At 38.4% G+C, this 19125-nt stretch overlaps 1 protein-coding gene across 1 annotated transcript in view; it reads left to right on the top strand.

Annotated features, from left to right (window-relative positions):
* The window catches only part of NFX1 (nuclear transcription factor, X-box binding 1), a gene marked incomplete at both ends in the record, with an annotated part of 65847 nt that extends 48403 nt beyond the window's left edge, over window positions 1–17444 (top strand). Inside the window, 4 exons of the mRNA XM_082015571.1 lie at window positions 3371–3437; window positions 9098–9243; window positions 15769–15870; window positions 17369–17444. Coding sequence (XP_081871697.1) covers window positions 3371–3437; window positions 9098–9243; window positions 15769–15870; window positions 17369–17444 — 391 coding nt within the window. The remainder of the gene's footprint in view (window positions 1–3370; window positions 3438–9097; window positions 9244–15768; window positions 15871–17368) is intronic.
* Between the last annotated feature and the right edge of the window lie 1681 nt (window positions 17445–19125).

Below are 19125 nucleotides of genomic sequence, written 5' to 3'. Positions count from 1 at the left end.
ATATGGAGCTACACAGAAGAGAATTTTCTTATTTTGTCACTGGCTGTGCAAGACCTCATAGCAGCTGTACGGACCAGGGAAATCTTGGAACAAATAGCTAAGTCTAGAGAGACACAGAGGGAGATTAGTCCTTCATAAGCATCTTCTTAGCCGATCACCTGTGTGTGATCTGGCAACAGGGGCAGTGTACAGGTTTAGGGGTAGGAACTGAAGCCTGAATGAAGGGGAAGTGAGGGCAGCTTCTCAAGTACATGACAGGCAAACTGCAAGCCGTCAGTCACTTAGAGGCAAAATCTTGCACTGGCAAGAGTTGAAAGAATAAGAAGGTTTTTGGCAAGGGCAGCAAAATCTGAGGAAAGCAAAAAATACACAGCAAGAACTACAGTGAAAAACCAAGCAATGAGGAACATTCTTATGAAGTGGTGTGGTTGAGAGGAACTGAAATGGCAGTAGGCGTGCTTCTGCTTACATGCAATGCAAGGAGGTGAGGAGAAGCCTGATGTGCACTAGCCGCTGCACAGAAAGAGATTTTCAAGTCCCACGTTGCAGAATTTCAGTATATCCACTGTCAGATCAGATGTGTTTATTCTAAGAACTGCTTAATTTCCTTACTGTACATTATTTTTCATTAAGTGTCTATTGCAGGTTAGAACATTGGAGCTCACAATGAGCAGTTAGATGGTTGTTTGGCCATAACCAGTCATAAATAGCTTAATTGACAGAATCATGTGCAAATCAAGATTTCTGTGCTAGTAAGCAATAACAATATTCCTTTTAAGATAAAACAACAGCAAAATAACACACTTGGCAAAACTTGGAGAACTTATTGTGAGAGGTCGGACACGTAACTTAATAAAAAATACTTGAGAAAATACTTCAGTCAGGTAATAGATACTCATCAATATCCTGGGAAATGGAGACACTTCATTTGGTTTTAATAGGGCAGTATGAATTGTACATTGATTGATTTGCAAATATACATGTGAATTCCAGCTCAGGATGACCGCAAATGAAATTCCCCAAACAGGATCTGAGCAAGCTGATGAGTCATCAAAACAATCAACCTAAAAATGCAAGACTAGAAAACAAGACAAGTACAGGTGAGAAATAAGCAGTATCTGGTTCTTACTGTCCCTGCTTACGCAAGTATCTGATCAGGATCATACAGAGAAGACTACTGAACTTGCAGGACTTTTTTTTTTTTCATCTTATGAAATGATTTATAACAGACTTAATTTTCTTCCTCATCTTAATGGAGAGTTTCTATTACCCTTGGCCTTTCCAGGCCTTTGCTAACAGTTGACCTTGCCAATGTTTCTCGGCAACTGCAGGCTTCTTTTTGCCCTTCAGTGAAGTGTGGGCTCACGCTTCTGTATAGCTAGGAATAAAGAGTATACTTCCTTGCATGTTGATCTGCCACTCCCCTCTTCTTTTGTCATGGCAGTCTACTAAGGTTTGCTCCCAAATTTGAAAAGGAAAGAATGCACACTGTTGAAAAGAGACTTTAATTCTTTAGTGTTCCATCTGATGATCTCAAAGGGAAGTTTGATACTGTAAAGAAAAATCTTACTTATGCTTTGTCAGCACAGACAGAGGGGTAAACAGCCTGAAGTACTATTCTTCACTCTGAACATCCAGATACAGAAGATGCATCTTCCTGTTGGATTGCCTCAGCTGTTCACTGATGCATCCAGAACTTTCTAGGGCAATCTAGATGTTTGTTGAGGCTACCTCTTTCAAAGGAAGTTTTCAGATTAAGGAATACTGAAGTCCACCATTTCCTTGAAGATTCCTCAAACCAAATTATCTCAGAATCTTCTTGATGATGCCAAATAAAAAGCAATTGTTCTGTCTCTCCCACCATCTGCCCTTTGTTATTCCCGTCTGAACAGTCTGTAGGTTGGGGCTCACTCAGATCATCAAGTGCCTCAGAGTTGTTCTTCCATAAGAAAGATTCTGGAGATAGAAGATGCACATAAAATACTTGCCTTGCCTTTTGACTACCCATATGTGTGTTCAGACTCTGCCATTGTGTAGTATGTTACAAGCAAAAGAGAGTAAGGTCCTGCTTCTACTCCTTAGAGTCATTGGAACTAGGGATGTTAGACATTGCCTATGAAATTAGTTTCTGTACAGTTCATCTACTCCAACCCATCTCACCTTTTCCTACGGGGAAATAACATTCTGTTAATCAGTTGATTTCTGCTGCCTCCACCACCACCCTGGCCCTGTCTCCAGCATAGTATGCTTTCTGTTTTGTCTTCCTGTTTGAGTACTTCAGTCTTGACTATCTTGGGATTTCTTGAAGCAGAGAGACATTCTAAATATTTCTGAAAGAACTCCCACCTGGTTGATATCACTGGTGACTTCCAGTTGATAACTCTGTTTTTATAGGCTCCTGAAGGGTTGATTTTTTTTTTTTTTTTCCAATTTTTTTTGGCACATGTTCCCTAGTTTGTGAGCTGGTTCCTCAGTAGCTTTTTTAATGTAACACATCAGGTGTAATCCCTACTTTGTGAATGATGTAAGAATTTCCTCAGTCAAGTGCCTACCAAAGTGGTGTTGTGTTGGTATGGAATGATGTCTGTTTCTGAAGAAATAAGTTATTTACTACTAACCAGCTTTGAGGTATGAAATCTTCAAGTAGCCTTTTTCTCCGTGGGGATGGTGCCCTAAAAAATAACAACCTTCCTTTTGGTGTTAGTTTACCCACTTATTTAAGAACAGAGCGCAAAGCTCACCCTTAGGTGAAAGACTTGTCCTACTGTGATTAAGCAACGTAAGGATTTAAAAAAAAAAAAAAAATTTAATATCTCATATCAAGAGCATTTTGTTTGCTTGCAATAGCCTTATGCTGCCTTTTTTGTTCTTACTAATTTGTTATACTAGATGACTTGAAGATCAAAGTCAGGGCACTCTTCCTCTGTTTTGGAAGAGAACTCTGCTGTGTTTACCTAATCCCCAGAACATGATTAGACACTTTTGTGTCTAGTCATATATTCTAATTAAGTGAATTGCCTTAATGACAAATAATCTAAAAACACTGAAATGGCAACTTTAAAATCTACATTATCCATTTGAAAATGCAGAATTGTATTGTCAGAGAGTAGAGCAGAGTTGTATCATTGAATTTTATGCTGGGTTCCAAGGGTTGAAAGGAAAAGAAGTCATTATTTTTATAATGGTGATGATATACTAACATTTTTTAAAATGTAAATAGCATAATATATAAATCAGAATTTGGTCTCACCGCTGCTTCTGCTTCAGTCAATCGTGTTTTTTTAATTTTGTTCTTGTGGAAAATAATGTTATGAAAGACGAAGATACTGTATCTCTCTTGCCTCATTTACCTAGAATGCTGTTCTTGCAGGAAGGATTTAAAATTTGTCAGTGACATTGAGAAGGAAATGAGAATGCTTGTGGAAGCTGTGAATAAGGTCAGTATCCAGATATTCTGTATGACTTATAAGAAACAGATTTTTTTTTGTTTGGGGCAGTTTGATGTTACTAAACTGTATTAATACTAATAGTTATGAGCTGACACTAGATCTGTTTGGGCTTCAATAGAGTGCACATTTTAATTATGAATAGAACAAAATTTTTAGGAGACATAGTAGTTCAGGATCACTTTGGTGACAGCCAAGCTTTGTTTAAAGATTCAACCAGTGCTAGGCTTTAATGCATCGATGGATTATCATTAATTTTTGGATGTCCATTAATAAAGTATTAATCATCAAAGATGGTGTTTAAAGGTTCTGACTTTGAGGAGGAAAGCCTAGGTTCTTCTGATCCCTGTAGTGGAACTTGCTCACAGATTTGTGGATGCTTTCCTGCATTTGCCAGTGTGTGAGGTAGTCCTCCTTCTATAAGGAGACCCTGATTCAGCCACAGTTGTTTGTCAGACTCCAGTATACCTAGAGAGGTTGATACTACAGACACAATCACAGTTTTTTCAGTGAAAGCAGAATTCTGCCTTCAGGCCTGTCAGGTTAGCATATTCCTGGCTTGCTGCTGCACTGTGCCTGACCCAGTATATGTGGTTCAAAGGGCAGTGTAAACCATGCTATTCTCAGTTGCCCTTAGCTCAAGAAACAGTTAACCTGCTGTAGAAAGCATTAATTTCCTTCCCTCTACCCCTAAGCACAGTTACTTAACTTTATTCCTTCTTTTCTATGTATGACGTTTCTTCAACAGTCTTTGTGCTTGTCGACCTGTCTAATGTTCTTGCTAATGGTTTTACACTTTGCCGTGAAAGTCTAGAGGGGGGCCATCTGTGTCTAATTATGTTCAGGCCCCTCCAACCTCAAACACATGGTAATAGATGCATAGAACAGTTGTTATCACCTAAAAATAATTTGCCCGATGTTGCCTGTGGTTATCCTGTTTTACATATACCTTTATATACTGGCTTTTATCATACACACATATGCACACAAGTGTGTGCACCCATATATATTTCTATATATATGATAACTGCGTATACCAATGTATATGCCTATACTAATATCAAACCAAGATAGGTAATACATATTAAAAAAGGAGGCAACCACAGGTCTTGAATTTGCAACATACAATGAATTAGTGACATGAAATATGACAGAACAGGAGAACTAGAGAGCTCAAGAGCATCTCCAATGCTTTAGTTCTCAGCAGTAACCAACTGTTTGTTAAATAATGATCCTACAAAGCAGACAAATGGTGTCTGTTAAAGAGCATCCACATTGCAGAAGAGAATGAAAAAATGAAAACAAACCAGATGTGACAATCTTTTCCCTGTCTGACCTAAAGGGAGAATTACCCGGTGGTTACTTAAGCTTTTCTCATGATCAAGATGAAACAGTTAGGCCCATGTGACAGTTCAGCATCTCAAGGATCAGTTCTGCACCATACTGCCTCTCAGGCTGTTGGGAATTGCTATTCCATAAGGTACAAGTCATCCCCAGAAGTCAAATTATATTTCAAAGGGGAAGAGATTTCTTTCTGAACACTGAAGGCAAGTGACACAAACCTTGAAGCTTGGTATGCATATATTATAATGCAAATGCAAATAAGAAATCATTCTTCTTTCATGATGTCTTCAGTAGGCAAACCCAACAGTTACTTGAGGAGTTCCATGACAATCTCAATATTCTGTCCCCAAAAACTCTCTATGTAGTTACCTATTAACTTTCACAAGGCTGTCAAATTCCTTCTTGAAACGTTTAGATTCCTGATTACCGGTTTTCTGTTTAGATGCCCATTCTAGATCTGCATTATTCACACTGCTTACAAACTTCTTGTGCTTCTTTCTGCATGTGAGCCCATTTGGTAGCAGTAGATTGACTTGTGCCCTGCTACATGAGGCTGTAGTTGTTTCACAGAATTGTAGAATGTTTGAGGTTGGAAGGGTCCTCTGGAGGTCATCATACACAACCCCCCTGCTCAAGCAGGGCTATCTAGCATCTAGAGCCACTTGTCCAGAACCGTGTCTAGACAGGTTTTGATTATCTCCAAGGATGGAGAGGCCGCAACCTGTGCTCAGTCGCCCTCACAGTAAAAAAAAGTGTTTCCTGATATTCAGAGGGAACCTCCTGTGTTTCAGTTTGTGCCCATTGCCTCTTGTCCTGTCACTGGGCACCGCTGAAAAGAGGCCAGCTCTGTCCTCTTTGTACCCTCCTTTCAGGTATTTCTACACATTGATGAGATCCCCCTGAGCCTTCTCTTCTCCAGACTGAACAGTCCCATTTCTCTCAGCCTTTCCTCAATGGAGAGATGCTCCAATCCCTTCATCATCTTTGTGGCCTTCCACTGGTCCTCCAGTATGTCCATGTCTCTCTTGTACTGGGGAGCCCAGACCTGGACACAGTACTCCTGGTGTGGCCTCACCAGTGCTGGGTAGAGGGGAAGGATCACCTCACTCAGCCTGCTGGCAATACTTTGCCTAATGCAGACCAGGATACTGGTAGCCATCTTTGCCACATGTCCTGTTCAGCAGGACCCCCAGGTCCTTTTCTGCCAAGCTGCTTTCCAGCTGGCTGGCCCCCAGCGTATACTGGTGCCTGGGGTTGTTCCTCACCAGGTGTGGGACTTTGCACTTCTTGCTGAACTTCCTAAGGTTTCTGTCAGCCCATTTCTCCAGACTGTCAAGCTCATGCTGGATGGCAGCACACCCCGCTGGCCTATCAGCCACTCCTCCCAACTTTGTATCTTTGTCAAACTGCTGAGGGTGCCCTCATCATCCAAATCACTAATGAAGAACAGGAAATGAACATTGTGAAGATGTTAAACAGGACTGGACCCAGTATGCAGCCCTTCTCCTCTTCCCCCAGGGTATGCTGCTAGTTACTGGCCTCCAGCTAGGCTTTGCACCACTCATCGCCACCCTTAGTGCCCAGCCATTCAGCCAGTTTTCAATCCACCTCGCTGTCTGCTCATCCAGCCCCTACAGGAACATCTTGAGGGGCTATGAGGCTCTTATGGGAGATGGTGTCAGAAACCTTGCTGAAGGCCAGTTAGACACTAGCCACTGCTCTCCCCTCATCTGCCAGTCATGTCAGCTCATCATAGAAGTTTATGAAGTTGATGAAGCCATGATAACTACTCCTGAGGAGTTTCTTGTCCTTCATGTGCCTGGAAATGGGTTCCAGGATGAGCTACTCTATCGCTTTCCCACAGATCTAGGTGAGGCTGACCAGCCTGTAGCTCTGTGTGTCCTTCTTGCCCATCTTGAAGATAGGAGTGACAGCATGTGTGGAGGCCATGCTCTGACTTTCGTTTCCTTCAAAATGGTGGCATGTGTGTTGTAAAAGGGAACATGTCCCTTGCACTGTAAAGTTAGCCTGCTTTTCTGCTCAGTTCTTCTCTTTTGCATACATTTTCTTTTTATTTCTGGAAGTGTCAGAGGCTTTATTTCCTCCCTTTTAAGAGTTGTGTTTCATCTTGCAACCCACAGGTATTTGTGTTGTCTTGGGCATGTCTCTGTACCTGGTAAGTGTTGCTCATTCAGACCTGTGTCCAACCTGACCAAGTCAACTCCCCCTTTTTATGTTGCAAAAGATTGAGTTAATATATTTGACATGGCATTATGCAAGGAGACTGTTTTTAGTTGTTCTTCTGCCATGATCCCTAAGTCCTCCTTATGCTTGAGTCTGTGTTCAGTTGTTTATCATGACTCCTAAATCCTTTCTGACTAAAGATGTGGCTTATTTTCTTTGTTTCTAGATGTAGAGCTTTACTTGTATTAAGAGTATTTTGTATGCTAGTCTATCAAGCATTCAGGTAGCTCTGCCTGTATCAGTAGTATGTCTTTCATAGTGGTTACTGTTACTTATGCTTACACATTTCATTTTGACTTTTTTATTTTTCGCACTGTGCCTTTGGAGATACCAACTTCAGATTAACTGAATAAAAGAGTAGTGAAAAGGATTTCAGTGCTTACAAGTTTTAGCATTAATATGGTTCAGCTGCATCTATCACTATATTACTTTGTCTCATGAACATCTGTACCCTTAGACTCATCAGTATGTACTCATATAGCATAGCAGAGTTGTCATCGTGAGATATGTGAGCAGACAAGACAGGAAGCATTTATATCATTCAGCTCTGTCTGCATACAAACAGAAATTCTGATGTCTTTCTGAGTGTGGAACCATCACCACTTCTTTAAAGCAAGCATTACTAGCCAATATAAATAGGTACAGAATCTGTAGAGTTTTCTTCATTCAAATGCTTCATTCAATTGCTGGAAGTGTTGTAATAGGTGGAGGTTTATTACTGTTTATTGATAAGTAAATATTATATCCTGACAGCAGTCCTGAATACTTATGGAAATGATTGGTGACAGCCTGTGGTCCAGTTACTGTTCATAATGTAGCTATTTTACAATTTAAGAAGAGACATATTTTAACCCTCTATTGAACAGGGTAGCTGCAGTGTACGTCTAATTTAGGTGACTGACCTTTTGTAAATCCACATTGACTACTCCCAGGGACCTTTGCCTTCATGTACCTAAAAATGGCTTCTAAAAGGACTTGCTCTATGACTTTCCCAGGCTTTGAAGTGTAGCTGATCAACCCATAGTTCTTGGGTTGTTTTTCTTTCTGTTTTTTAACATACTTGCAACAATTACCTTTCCCTAGTCATTGGATTCCTACCTCATTCTCTACAATCTTTCAGAGATAACAGAGTGGGAAATCATCCTGGTCTCTCAGCGCCCTTAAATGCACTGCCTGCCATCCCAGGAACTTTTAATACGTTGGGATTTCTCTAGAAATCCCCAACTCAAACTTATTCTACTGGTAGTTTGTCTTCCCCTTGAACCCTATCTGTAGACCCAAAGGACATAGAAAACTTTGTTGGCGACAACCAAGGCAAAAGGTGAAGCAGCGTCTTGAGTCCCTGCAGCAGACTGAAGTACTGAGTGTCTCGTCTTCATCTGCATTTGTTGTTACGAAGTCACCCATCCCATTAGGATAGGGCTTATAGGGCCCTGCTTTTTTGTTTGTTCTTCTACTGTTTATATAGCAATCAGTGTTGAATCAAGCATTATCAGTCTCTCTTAACTGAAATTAAAACTATGCTTTTGTTCTTATTTAATAAATGTCTATTTTACTGCCATGGCAGGTTTGCAGATAAATAGCTGCTTTGATAGAAGGAAGAGATAAATAAATGACACCTCTGTAGCTATCTGCAGTATGTGCATTGCAAAGCCAGTCTGAAAAACAAAATTAGATCTGATTCAAAATTGGCAGATCATTCTAAAAAAATAAAAATTCAGAAAAAATAATTTTATCCTGCTTCTTTGGGATATAAGTAGAATGGATACATTCAGGACTTGTATTTCAAACTTAAGATATGTTTGTATGTGTGTGTATACTTTGAGGTCATGGAAACAACAGAGAACATGTAATTTAATTTTTGGGAAATAAATGGACATTTTTAGATGAGTTAGATGAGTTTAGATGAGAATACTGAGCTATTAATTTGTGGTACTAATTTTGTGTTAGTGGCAAAATTTAGGGGTACAAGCACTTTTTTCTTTTTTTTCTTCCCCCTGCCCGCCCCCCCCCCCAAAGGAAAACTTTACCTTTTTTTCTTTAACCTTTTCTCTTGAATTTAGGGCAAGCATACAAAGAAGAGCCATTGTTACCCACCAATGAACAGAGATCACCGCAGAATCATCCATGAATTAGCTCAGGTTTATGGCATTGAAAGTGTGAGCTATGACAACGAACCAAAACGTAATGTTGTTATCACTGCAGTGAAGTACGTAATTCATTATTGTTTTCAAATATCCAATTATTTAAACTGTAATTAATATGTTTTTATCACTTGAATAAGTTTATTTACAATGCAATTTACAACATGCAATAATTTCCAGTAGAAATTTTTTTAAACAGTTATTAAATTGATAATTTCATAGGCTTTGATTTCAACTAGTCAAGTAAATCTTCAGAGAAGAAAACCCAATGAGAAATGAAAAAGCTAAGAAAAGATTTGGCAAGGCTGTTTCCTGTTCATCTTAGCAGTAACTTTTTGTCTTTTTACCATCAGCTAAATTTGATAGTGGTATCAAAGATAATAAATGTAATAAAATTTGGTGAGATTGCTGGGTTGAGAAGTCATACCTAAATTTGCACCTTCTTTGAAAAAATCTGGTATTGGAACTTATTTGTTCTCCATCTATCTGAGCCTGCCACAGACTGTACTCCCTCTTTAGTTAATGGACAAAGAAGGAGCTGGAATTACTGCAAATTGAAGAGATTTCTAAGCAAAACTGGAAATATTTGGAGAAAAACCCACAGAAGGCAGTTCATGTTAGAGAAGAAAATGAAGGGAATATACCTGGGGGAAAAGCAAGGTGATTGAACTAGAGACATAGTATGGGAAGGCTTCCCAAATCAAGTATCAAGGCTTCCTTGATTCCGCTGCTCGCTGAGCAGCGTATTTAGTTTAGCACTGTCAAATTATGGTTCTTTGACAACCATTTGTTTTTAACTGTAGATATTGACTGTAGTTAAACAAACAAACCTGTCACCTTCTGTGCTACTAGAGTGCCATGAGCTGCTCCTGAGCCTGTTCATGGGTTGGTAGCTTAGCTACAATCTTGATTTCTTCCAAAAGAGATGGAACACCACTTTGATACCCCTTTCTGTTTCCATGAAACGATTTAAGATACTCTGTTTATTTCTAGTAAAGGAAGGTGAGAAAAGAAATGATATTTGAAAAAGCTTATTTAAGAAAAAGAAATATATGGTGGGGTGAAAAATCAGTGAAGAGGATAAAGTGTCAGAGAAAGGAGCAGGACAGATGACTATGCTTTAAAACCAAAGATGTGTCCTGCAACTTAAGAATTGGAGGCCTTCCTCTGCAGTTTTAGGAGAGATTGCACACTTACTCCCTCCCTAGTGTTGTTCAGGGAACAGTGTACTGTGCAGAATGCACATGCTGCTATTTCACCTTTGCCACTCTTAGAGATACTGAGTGGTCTACTAAGAACTTCAGCTGCTTAGCAATGTTTCTTATTTCAGTGGATTCATCCAAAGCTTCTTTCATTGTATTTTTATTTGCCACTTCTTCAAGACATAAAAACCATTGAAGCCTCAGACAAGTGGTAACTCAAGCTCCAGAATGATATTTTTTGAGTATTTCACAACAGCTTTTTCAAGTCCAGGGGCTAGTAGTCACCAGAAAGTCCAAATGGTTTGATTCATTTTGTTTCATCCTGTTCTCTGCATTCCCCATGGATTTCTATTATTGGCTCCTCCAAGTACAGATAATTCATAGTGATGCTAGGCAGAGTCCATTCTTGCTCTTCACACTCCCCCATTGTGTCATTGAAATGGTAACATTGCCATACAGGTCGGTCAGAGGAATGAGAAAGTCTCCTTGGTGCTAAGAAAGCTTCTTCCAACCCGACTTCTTCCTCTTCCAAATATCTATGAGCAAACACCACAAATCTGCTTTGCCCTCAGCCCTTACCCCCATCATCATTCCACCACATCAGTAAGAGTTGGTCATATTATATGCATTAGAATCACTGATGCACAGCATTGTCAATGTCTAACCACATAGAGAGCATTCGCAGTATTGACTGTCAAGTTTAATCTGAATTACAGTTCTGGTGTCGTTTGAAGTACAAGATTCTGAGTGAATCCTTGCAAGTGCCCTTCTCCGTGCTTCCCTGTTCGACATCTTTGCAGTCACCATCTTTTGAGCAGTTGCTTCTGAACCAGGTTCAAAGGTAATGTCTAGACTAGTATGGTGAAAAGGGGAAGGTTTTCCTCTCCAAGCTGACACATGTGCTTCACTGTACCTGTCAGGGCTTTCTTGAAGTCTCTTACTCATACGAATTTCCTCCTCCAAATAACTCTGGATGCCAGAGCCTGTTAAGGGGTGCCTGCTTGTTGTTATGTAGTGACCACTGTTCAAGCAGTTTGTATGGAATTGAGACATCCTGGAAGTGTTTTTAAGAACAGTCATCCCTGTAAGACCCATCCTTTTCCTGTTCCTTCCAGGAAGAACAACAAGGTCAGTCTCTCCTCATGGACAAAGGGACTTTCCAGGAAGGTGACAGGGTCCCTGCACATTGTTCTCACTGAGGAAACCACATCCTGCCACAGTCTCATTGATGTGTTCTCTGTTATTCTTCTTCATTCAGGATTTGTTTCCTGTCAATGAGGTCAGTCTGGAGGCAATTCAGGAGTGGTTACCTTAGCTGGAGGCTATGCCAGACCCACAGAAACAAAGACCTAAAGAAATTAAAACCCCATGGAACACTGTGATCAGATCATGGCAGTTGCATCACAGAGGGCAAAAACTGTACATCCCAGTGGCAGGGTTTGAAGGAAATTATATGCTCTGAGGAAACAGATTTATCTTTTGGCTTCTCTAAGTTTTCTGGACACATTTCAGTACTTGATCTCCAGGTACATGTTCATTTTACTTAAGTTATCTGTCTCTGCAGCCTTTCTGGTATCAAATAACTTCACTTCCAATTTGACAAGTTCTGATGACTCCCTGAGGGTGGTCTATTGTTTTAAGGACCTTATTCTACTCCACTCTATAGGAATTTTCTTGTCTGCCATGAGGAAAAAGCTAACTTTCTCCCCACCCCCTTTGCAATCACAAAGGCCTTTTCCAATGACTGCATCTCAACACCTCTAACCTCTAAGGCTTTTTGAGTAATTTAAGCACAAATAATGATACAGGTCACCAGACAAAGCAATTTTTAACAGCAGTCCTTCTCCAGAGAAGCGCTACATCTTCTTACTATTTTCCCTTCAATCTTGACATCGTTTGCCCTGAGAATATCCGTCATTCCACATATCCTATGATATTGAATCTGTGAAGTCTAGACAATCAGGAGATGGTTTGAGAGCCGCTTGCTTCATCATTCCACCCAAACTGTCTCAGCTTTTGGAGACATTTTTCACAAAAACCTGCTCTGTCTGAAAGTTGATGGATCATTATTGCAAGGCTACATGGAGTCAGTTCTGGACAGATTAGTGAGCAAAGAATTTTGTAGTAGTTCATACCAAAATAGAAAAATGTTGATCCATCCTGGAATTATGAAAATTGAACTTCCAGTCTTTAGGGAGAAGATAAGTTGAGTCCTGATTTCATTACAACAGGCCATCCTGTTGGCACTACCAGTGCCTTATAGTCAGCAGATAGTTATGTTCACCTTGCTTTTCCCTGGAGTGCCACTAGAAATTTGTCATCTCATCTTTGTTGCTTGGGGCAGGCAGTTGTCTTTTTTTCCTTACTTTGAGAATAAGTTAATAGAATGAAGAGTGGCAATTTTCTTATCAAAATGTCCAAAGTACTTGCAGAGCCTTTTGGTTCCATCTCCACAGTTCTGTTACAACTGATAGTGGATAACTCTGATTTACCTTAGCACGAAGGGAGGATCTGCTTTCATTCTTCTTTCTGGCAGTTGATTAGTCTTTTTTTTTTTTTTTTTTTTTTTTTCATTGTACAACTATTTAGTTTGGTTTTCTTCCATATGAGCTGAGTGTGATTGGCTGCATTTTTTTGGAACGGGAACACTTAATTTCAGAGCAGAGCTGCTGTGTTTACTTTCTTCGAATGTGGGAACATTTTGTTTTCTAGTAAGATTTTTTTTTTAGCTAATTGTAGATATAAGTGCACGTGTTCTTTAAAGAGTTCTGTTTTCCTGCATTCCAGAACTATCATTTATATTCTTTTTTTACTACACAAGTGAGATTTAGCATGATGTTTTAGACTAAAGATAGGCACCTTTACTTTACTTGGTGAAGGCTTTTCTAAGCCTTTCGTTGTTTTGCTTATTTACCTCCAGTCAATTTGGTTTCCATGTTTTTGCATATCACAGTTTTTATAAAAATGAAAGAACACAACAAAATATTCTTCCACGTACCTTTGACGTCTTTTAGTCTTTTCAGGTATTGCTCTGCAGTTGAGAGGTAACTGAAATGATGGAATATTTGGCTTTATATACCAGTTTTGGAGCTAAAGGAGGAGAGGCTTTTATGCATTTTATACAAGAGGGGAAAATTAGCTGTCCTTAACTGATAGGACACTAATATACTTGCTGTTAGAATGTACATGTAAATGTAATATAATTTTGAAAAAAATATGGTCAGTGGCAAGTAACCTTTTTCAAATAATGAACATTTTCAGTGTTGGGGAGATGGGGACACTTTGAATTGGTGACATATGTTTGCAAGGTTTTGCAGTTCATTTGAACAGACTCAGTTTAAAACAATACTGAAATGCAGTCAGGGATCATCACTTCATATTTTAGTGGACTTCTGACTTACCTTGAGAATGTTGTGGAGTTTTTCATCTGTGTTGCCACAATATCCCAGGAATTGGCCATTATATTTTAAGAACCAATGGAAACAAACATGATGGAAATAAGAAAAATACTTTTTTAAGCTCTGAAATAGAACTAGTGCTAATCTGTGTACTGATGTGAGATTTCAACTGCATAGAGTTCTGAGGGAGGTCAGGAAAAAATAAGAATTGCCAAGTATGTGACAAAGCATGGAACTCAACACATGCACATTTCTGGATTTGTAACATTACACAAGCCATCAGTTCGCAGCTTTTTTTGCTGTTCAGAATGTAATTTTTGAAAGACACAAGGTTAATTTGAAAGCAGGGATTTAATGTGACTAGTAAACACAGAGAATCTCATGGTCTAGAGGACTCTACTCTGAGAGGACTTTATTTAAAAATTCATTAATAAAATAAACAAGGAAGAAACATTACTTAGTGATTGACAGAATCATTTAGGCTGGAAAAGACCTTTAGGATCATTGAGTCCAACTGTAAGCCTAACGCTGCCAAGTCCACCACTAAACCATGTCCCTAAGCACCACTTCTATACGTCTTTTAAATACCTTCAGGAACGGTGACTCGACCGCTTCCCTTGTCAGCCTGTTCCAATGTTTGACAACTCTTTCAGTGAAGAATTTTTTCCTAATATCCCATATAAATCATTCAGATAGAAATAGTAAGGCCATCCAGTTTGTGGTTTGGTCTTAAAATGTCAGTAGCATGGGTTTAGAGGAAAGTGCAAGAAGGGTAAGAAATTGACGAGGTTTAAGAATTTTAATTTATTCAACTTATTCACTGCCAGAAAAGATGAAAAAGAAACTGTGAATGGAAAAGATGCTGATTGTGGAAGGTTTTTTCAGTCTTCAGTTAAATCATAGCCGTGACCTGAAGTTGAAATAAAGCAAGCTCAGTCTCGAAAGTGGTTGATGAATTTATAGAAAATTTTAAGACATCTCCACAGCCTATTGGAGATACAGTGTGTAATATCCTTCCTCTTTCTCTAGCCAGTGCAGCCTTTGGGCATGGGCTGCCATGTTGAAGTTGAATGTGATTCACAGCCAATGTATGACTAAAGCATATAAATATACATGCTAAAGTACGCTGTCCTCCTATATTGGAGAAAATACTGCCCTGCACCACAGCCACAGGGTGGCCCTTGTAGATAGGACAAGTGTAAGTGGGATGCTTCATTGTGTGGTTGTGATCGCATAATAGATTGTAACTAGTGTGGAGGGCAGGAAGAGTTGATTTTTTTTTTTTTATTATTATTACTTGTTATTTCTTTTTCCTAATGTATAATGTTATTTTTCTGATCTTGTTCACCTGGCTAGCTAACAAGGACAAGGCAGTGTTGCTGCATTGTTCCTGGGAGTGTGCTGCTTAGGCAGGGCTACTTCGAGTGCAGAGTGATAAACAAGTTTAACATGACTTACTGACAGAGTTTAGGAACATGTTTCCAAAACATGAGATAACATGTTATGAAGATGCAGTGAACTGTGTTCACATGATGATGTTCACTAGTTAAGCTAGTAAGTAGTTGCTTCTGATCTTATATTTGTTCTGTGAAGGAAAGGTATATGTTGCCCTAGAATGTAAGTATTGTAATTTTGGTATTTTAACACTTGATCACGTTGTGCGCTTCATAGTAGAAAGGAGTTGTGCACTTCATCTGCAGAAAGGAAGGAGTCTGGGCACCAACACTCAAATCTAGCAAGCTGCTTCCACATCTTTTATAGACAGTGATCAAGAGACATTTAGAATACTGGATATCTTGTGCTTGGTAATGAAAATGGACTTTGCACACTATTGGTCTCTGTGGTGGAAAATTAAATATTTGAATAGACGATTTAAGTGTACAAATATTTTACACCAGAACTGCTACTTAGAAATGTAACTCTTTTGCCCTAAATTCTTAATGAATATAATTTCCTATTGAATTAAATAACCTTTCTTTTATTTCTCTAGAGGGAAATCCGTTTGTCCAAGCAATACTTTAACTTCTGTGCTAGATAAAGAAATGCAGAGCAGGCCTCCACCTCCTATTCCTCACTACAAACAAACAGATAAGTAAGGAATCTTTTTTTAAAATTCTTCAATTTTGTGCCGGCTTACCTGAGGAGAGTGTTCCTGAGCTTCAACTTTATACTCCTTGTTTCTTTGTTTTCCCAACGCACACACAGCTTTGGAGCTTGCAGTCTGCACTAAGATTTTCTTTCCATAGAAGTAAACCTGAAATGAAGTGCTAAGAAAATGTAGGATTGACTATGTGGTATAGGAGTAGTAATATAACAAATATTGTGGACTTGAAAAAAAATTCTTTAATAAAGATTAGATAGTTGGGAAGAGATAGCTATTCTGGGGATGTCTTTTACCTCTGACTGTTCTGTGTAAAAGAGTAACGTCTTACTGGAATAAAACTTTATTTGGACAGGTAGTAAATAGATTTTTTTTTTTTTTTTCTTGTGTAGATATGACTACACAGTTGGCTAAAGGAGAACTACCATTTTTCTCAGATAGTGGTAACTACTAAAGATGGGATGTATAAAGGCTTCTTGGTGAATAGTCTAATAGAACAGTCTTTACTTTGTATGACCTGCCAGCTTCAGGTATCTGTAGTCATCTCATAGTTACAAATCTTTTTAATGGATGGCTTATTCTTTGTTCAGGTTTACCTTGCAGAACTCCACTCCCCCCCCCCCCCCCCCCGAGTTATTTACAAATTAGCATTTGAAATCATGTTCTGTGAAGTACCATTTGCAAAAAGGGACAACTTAATTTTGCAGTAGCTATTGGGTGTTTAAGGTGCTGCTGGAACACAAAGTAGGCCGTTCTGAAAAAAAAAAATAAATTGTTTCAGAACGAAGTATCTAGAGCAAAACACACGTCTAAAATGACTGCTTACAGTGTAACTCAAAGTGAATTTTAAAAAGGTTGTAACTCTTTATTTCCCCTTACTTCTGCGGGATTCCTGTCTTCAGCGACCCTAATGAAAGGGCTTTATGTGGCAAAATTAATTAGAAAGGGCTTTAGCAATTTATTTTTAACTACTAGAAGTGAAATTTCCTTAGAAGTGCTTAATTCTACAAAATCTTCTGGAAGATCTCATACTGTCTTATGGAAAAAATCTTTACAATGTTTGATTTGGTATTACCACATGTTTTTTGTTAAAACTGAGCAGATTTGATCAACTCACTTCAACAGTATTTCTTTTGCTCTTTCTTTTAAAAAGGCATGTTGAAAGTTTAGGCCTCAGTACAGTACTGTTTTTATAATAAATATTACCAGTAAATGGTAATTTATGGTAAAACCCCAAAACAAATTGTATCAATTCAGCCACATACTGACGTACATTAACTTAAAGTATATGTTTTTTCCAAGCAACCAGTTAACAAAGGCTTTATAGAACATTAAGGTACTTCCATTAAAACATAATTTAGAAATGCATGCCATTTACAAATGCAGTGTGCATGTACACACTGAGACATTATGGGAGTTTGTGATTGCGGTTTCCTTTGTAACTTGTTTTTCATGCGGTGAGTAACATCTGATATTCTTATAATTTCAGGAGTAGTGGAAACAGTGGCTTATCGAAACCATTAAAAGAAGAGCCAGTGATTGACTACTTTGATGTCCAGGACTGAAGCGACTGATGTAGAATTATGATACAGAAGCTTAGAGGTGAAGATACTAAGTTATTGTGTGAGGTGCTTTTTGGTTATCTGTCAAATGATCAGCATATTCATGATTTAACATCTAAAGTTAAATTGATTGTGATACTTTAAAAAGTTATGCATTTTTACAGTTCAGGTAACTGCATAATACCTAACAGTAGTATAGCTTTTTAAACCTGGGTTTGGTGCAATTTTTACCTAATGTGCTGTAGATTCCATTGATGCCTTTAAAGTGAGAGAACTGGTAATCAAATATATTTTTGGGGGTAGTAAGAACAATGATAAATCTCAAAGATTTATTTTTGACATATTTCACAGAACTTAAAATGGACCAGAAATAATCTGTGTTAAAAACACTGATGGGAATATTCTTAGTGTCTTCATATTTTATTAATTCACTTTTGTGTTAATGTAGTAAATATGGGAATTTGAGTTACTCTTCTATGTGGAAGGAAATATAAAATTCAGTCTGACTATGAATATATACACTAAATGCCCATTAAGAGCACAGACTTCCTTTGGTATCTGAAGAACCAGAATTTGGAGAAGGTGGAGAATTAAGACTTATTTTGCTTTATCTCAAATTTGATGTATTTAAAAAAAAAAAAACAAACAAACAAAAAAAAAAACACCACCAAAAGCCACAAAAACAAAAAAACCCTCAAGAAAATTATTAATATTTTGTTATTCAAGACCTTGAACAAAATGAGACTTTATATATATTATTTTGGTGTTCTATTTGGTTTAATTTGTATTTAGGTATATTAGCTTGATGGTCTTCTGGGTTTTTTCTTTGCATGGTTTTATTGGGGGTTTATAATCTTTTTCTGTACTGTGCAAGCTTAAGGTGAATGTGTGAAGTTTGATTTAAGTACATTATGAATTTGGAACATTTGTAAAATTTATAAGACCGTCTGTCGAAAACTGTTTGGCGATGGAAGATCTTTGTTTTATGGGAAATGCCATAAACAAAATGGGTTGATGTTTAAACAGTGAAAGACACCAAAGTCGTCTCATAGACAATGAATTGTTTCCAGATAATAGTTAAGGTAGGTGAGTAGCTCTCCAGGAGAGGAGATTGTAGGTCTGATATGAAGACATGGCACAGCTCTGAATTTGAGTACTACCTGTTAACTTGAAGGGTTTTTTTGAGTTAGTTAAGTTCAGTAACTCTGACACTGATGCACTCCTGTTTCATGTTCCTTGTGGCTGGCTACATGTAACACTTGAGGTGAGTCCCCTGTACAGCATCATTATGTTAAGCCCCTTTTAGCAGCAGCCGCCTGTGAAAAAAACAGATCTAGCAGAAGACTTGTCATCTGTTGTTGATTTATTTTTCAGACAGCTCACTTCTTGTTGCCAAGAAAATGGGAGGCAGTTATCCATGCTTAGATTCACTTAGTTATCACATGACCCTGAGCCTTAAGTGGGAAGCATTCTGTGGCTACATTTTGTCTTGAACAACTTGTGAAACGTGAAAGAATGCGCAGCAAACTCATAGACTGTATCTGTTTCCCAGAATATTTTGAAAATTAAAATGCGTGCTGTTAATTGCCTATTTTTGTAGGAGCTTATTATTTCACATAAAAAAACCTGTGCAGTCTTATATGTTTCTAAACATTTGAAATGCATATGCTTCACATTAAACAAT

Source organism: Phaethon aethereus (assembly GCF_964289735.1).
Source record: "Phaethon aethereus genome assembly, chromosome: 2".
In the NCBI taxonomy this organism is placed as follows: domain Eukaryota; kingdom Metazoa; phylum Chordata; class Aves; order Phaethontiformes; family Phaethontidae; genus Phaethon; species Phaethon aethereus.
This window is presented reverse-complemented; position numbering and strand designations above follow the sequence as displayed.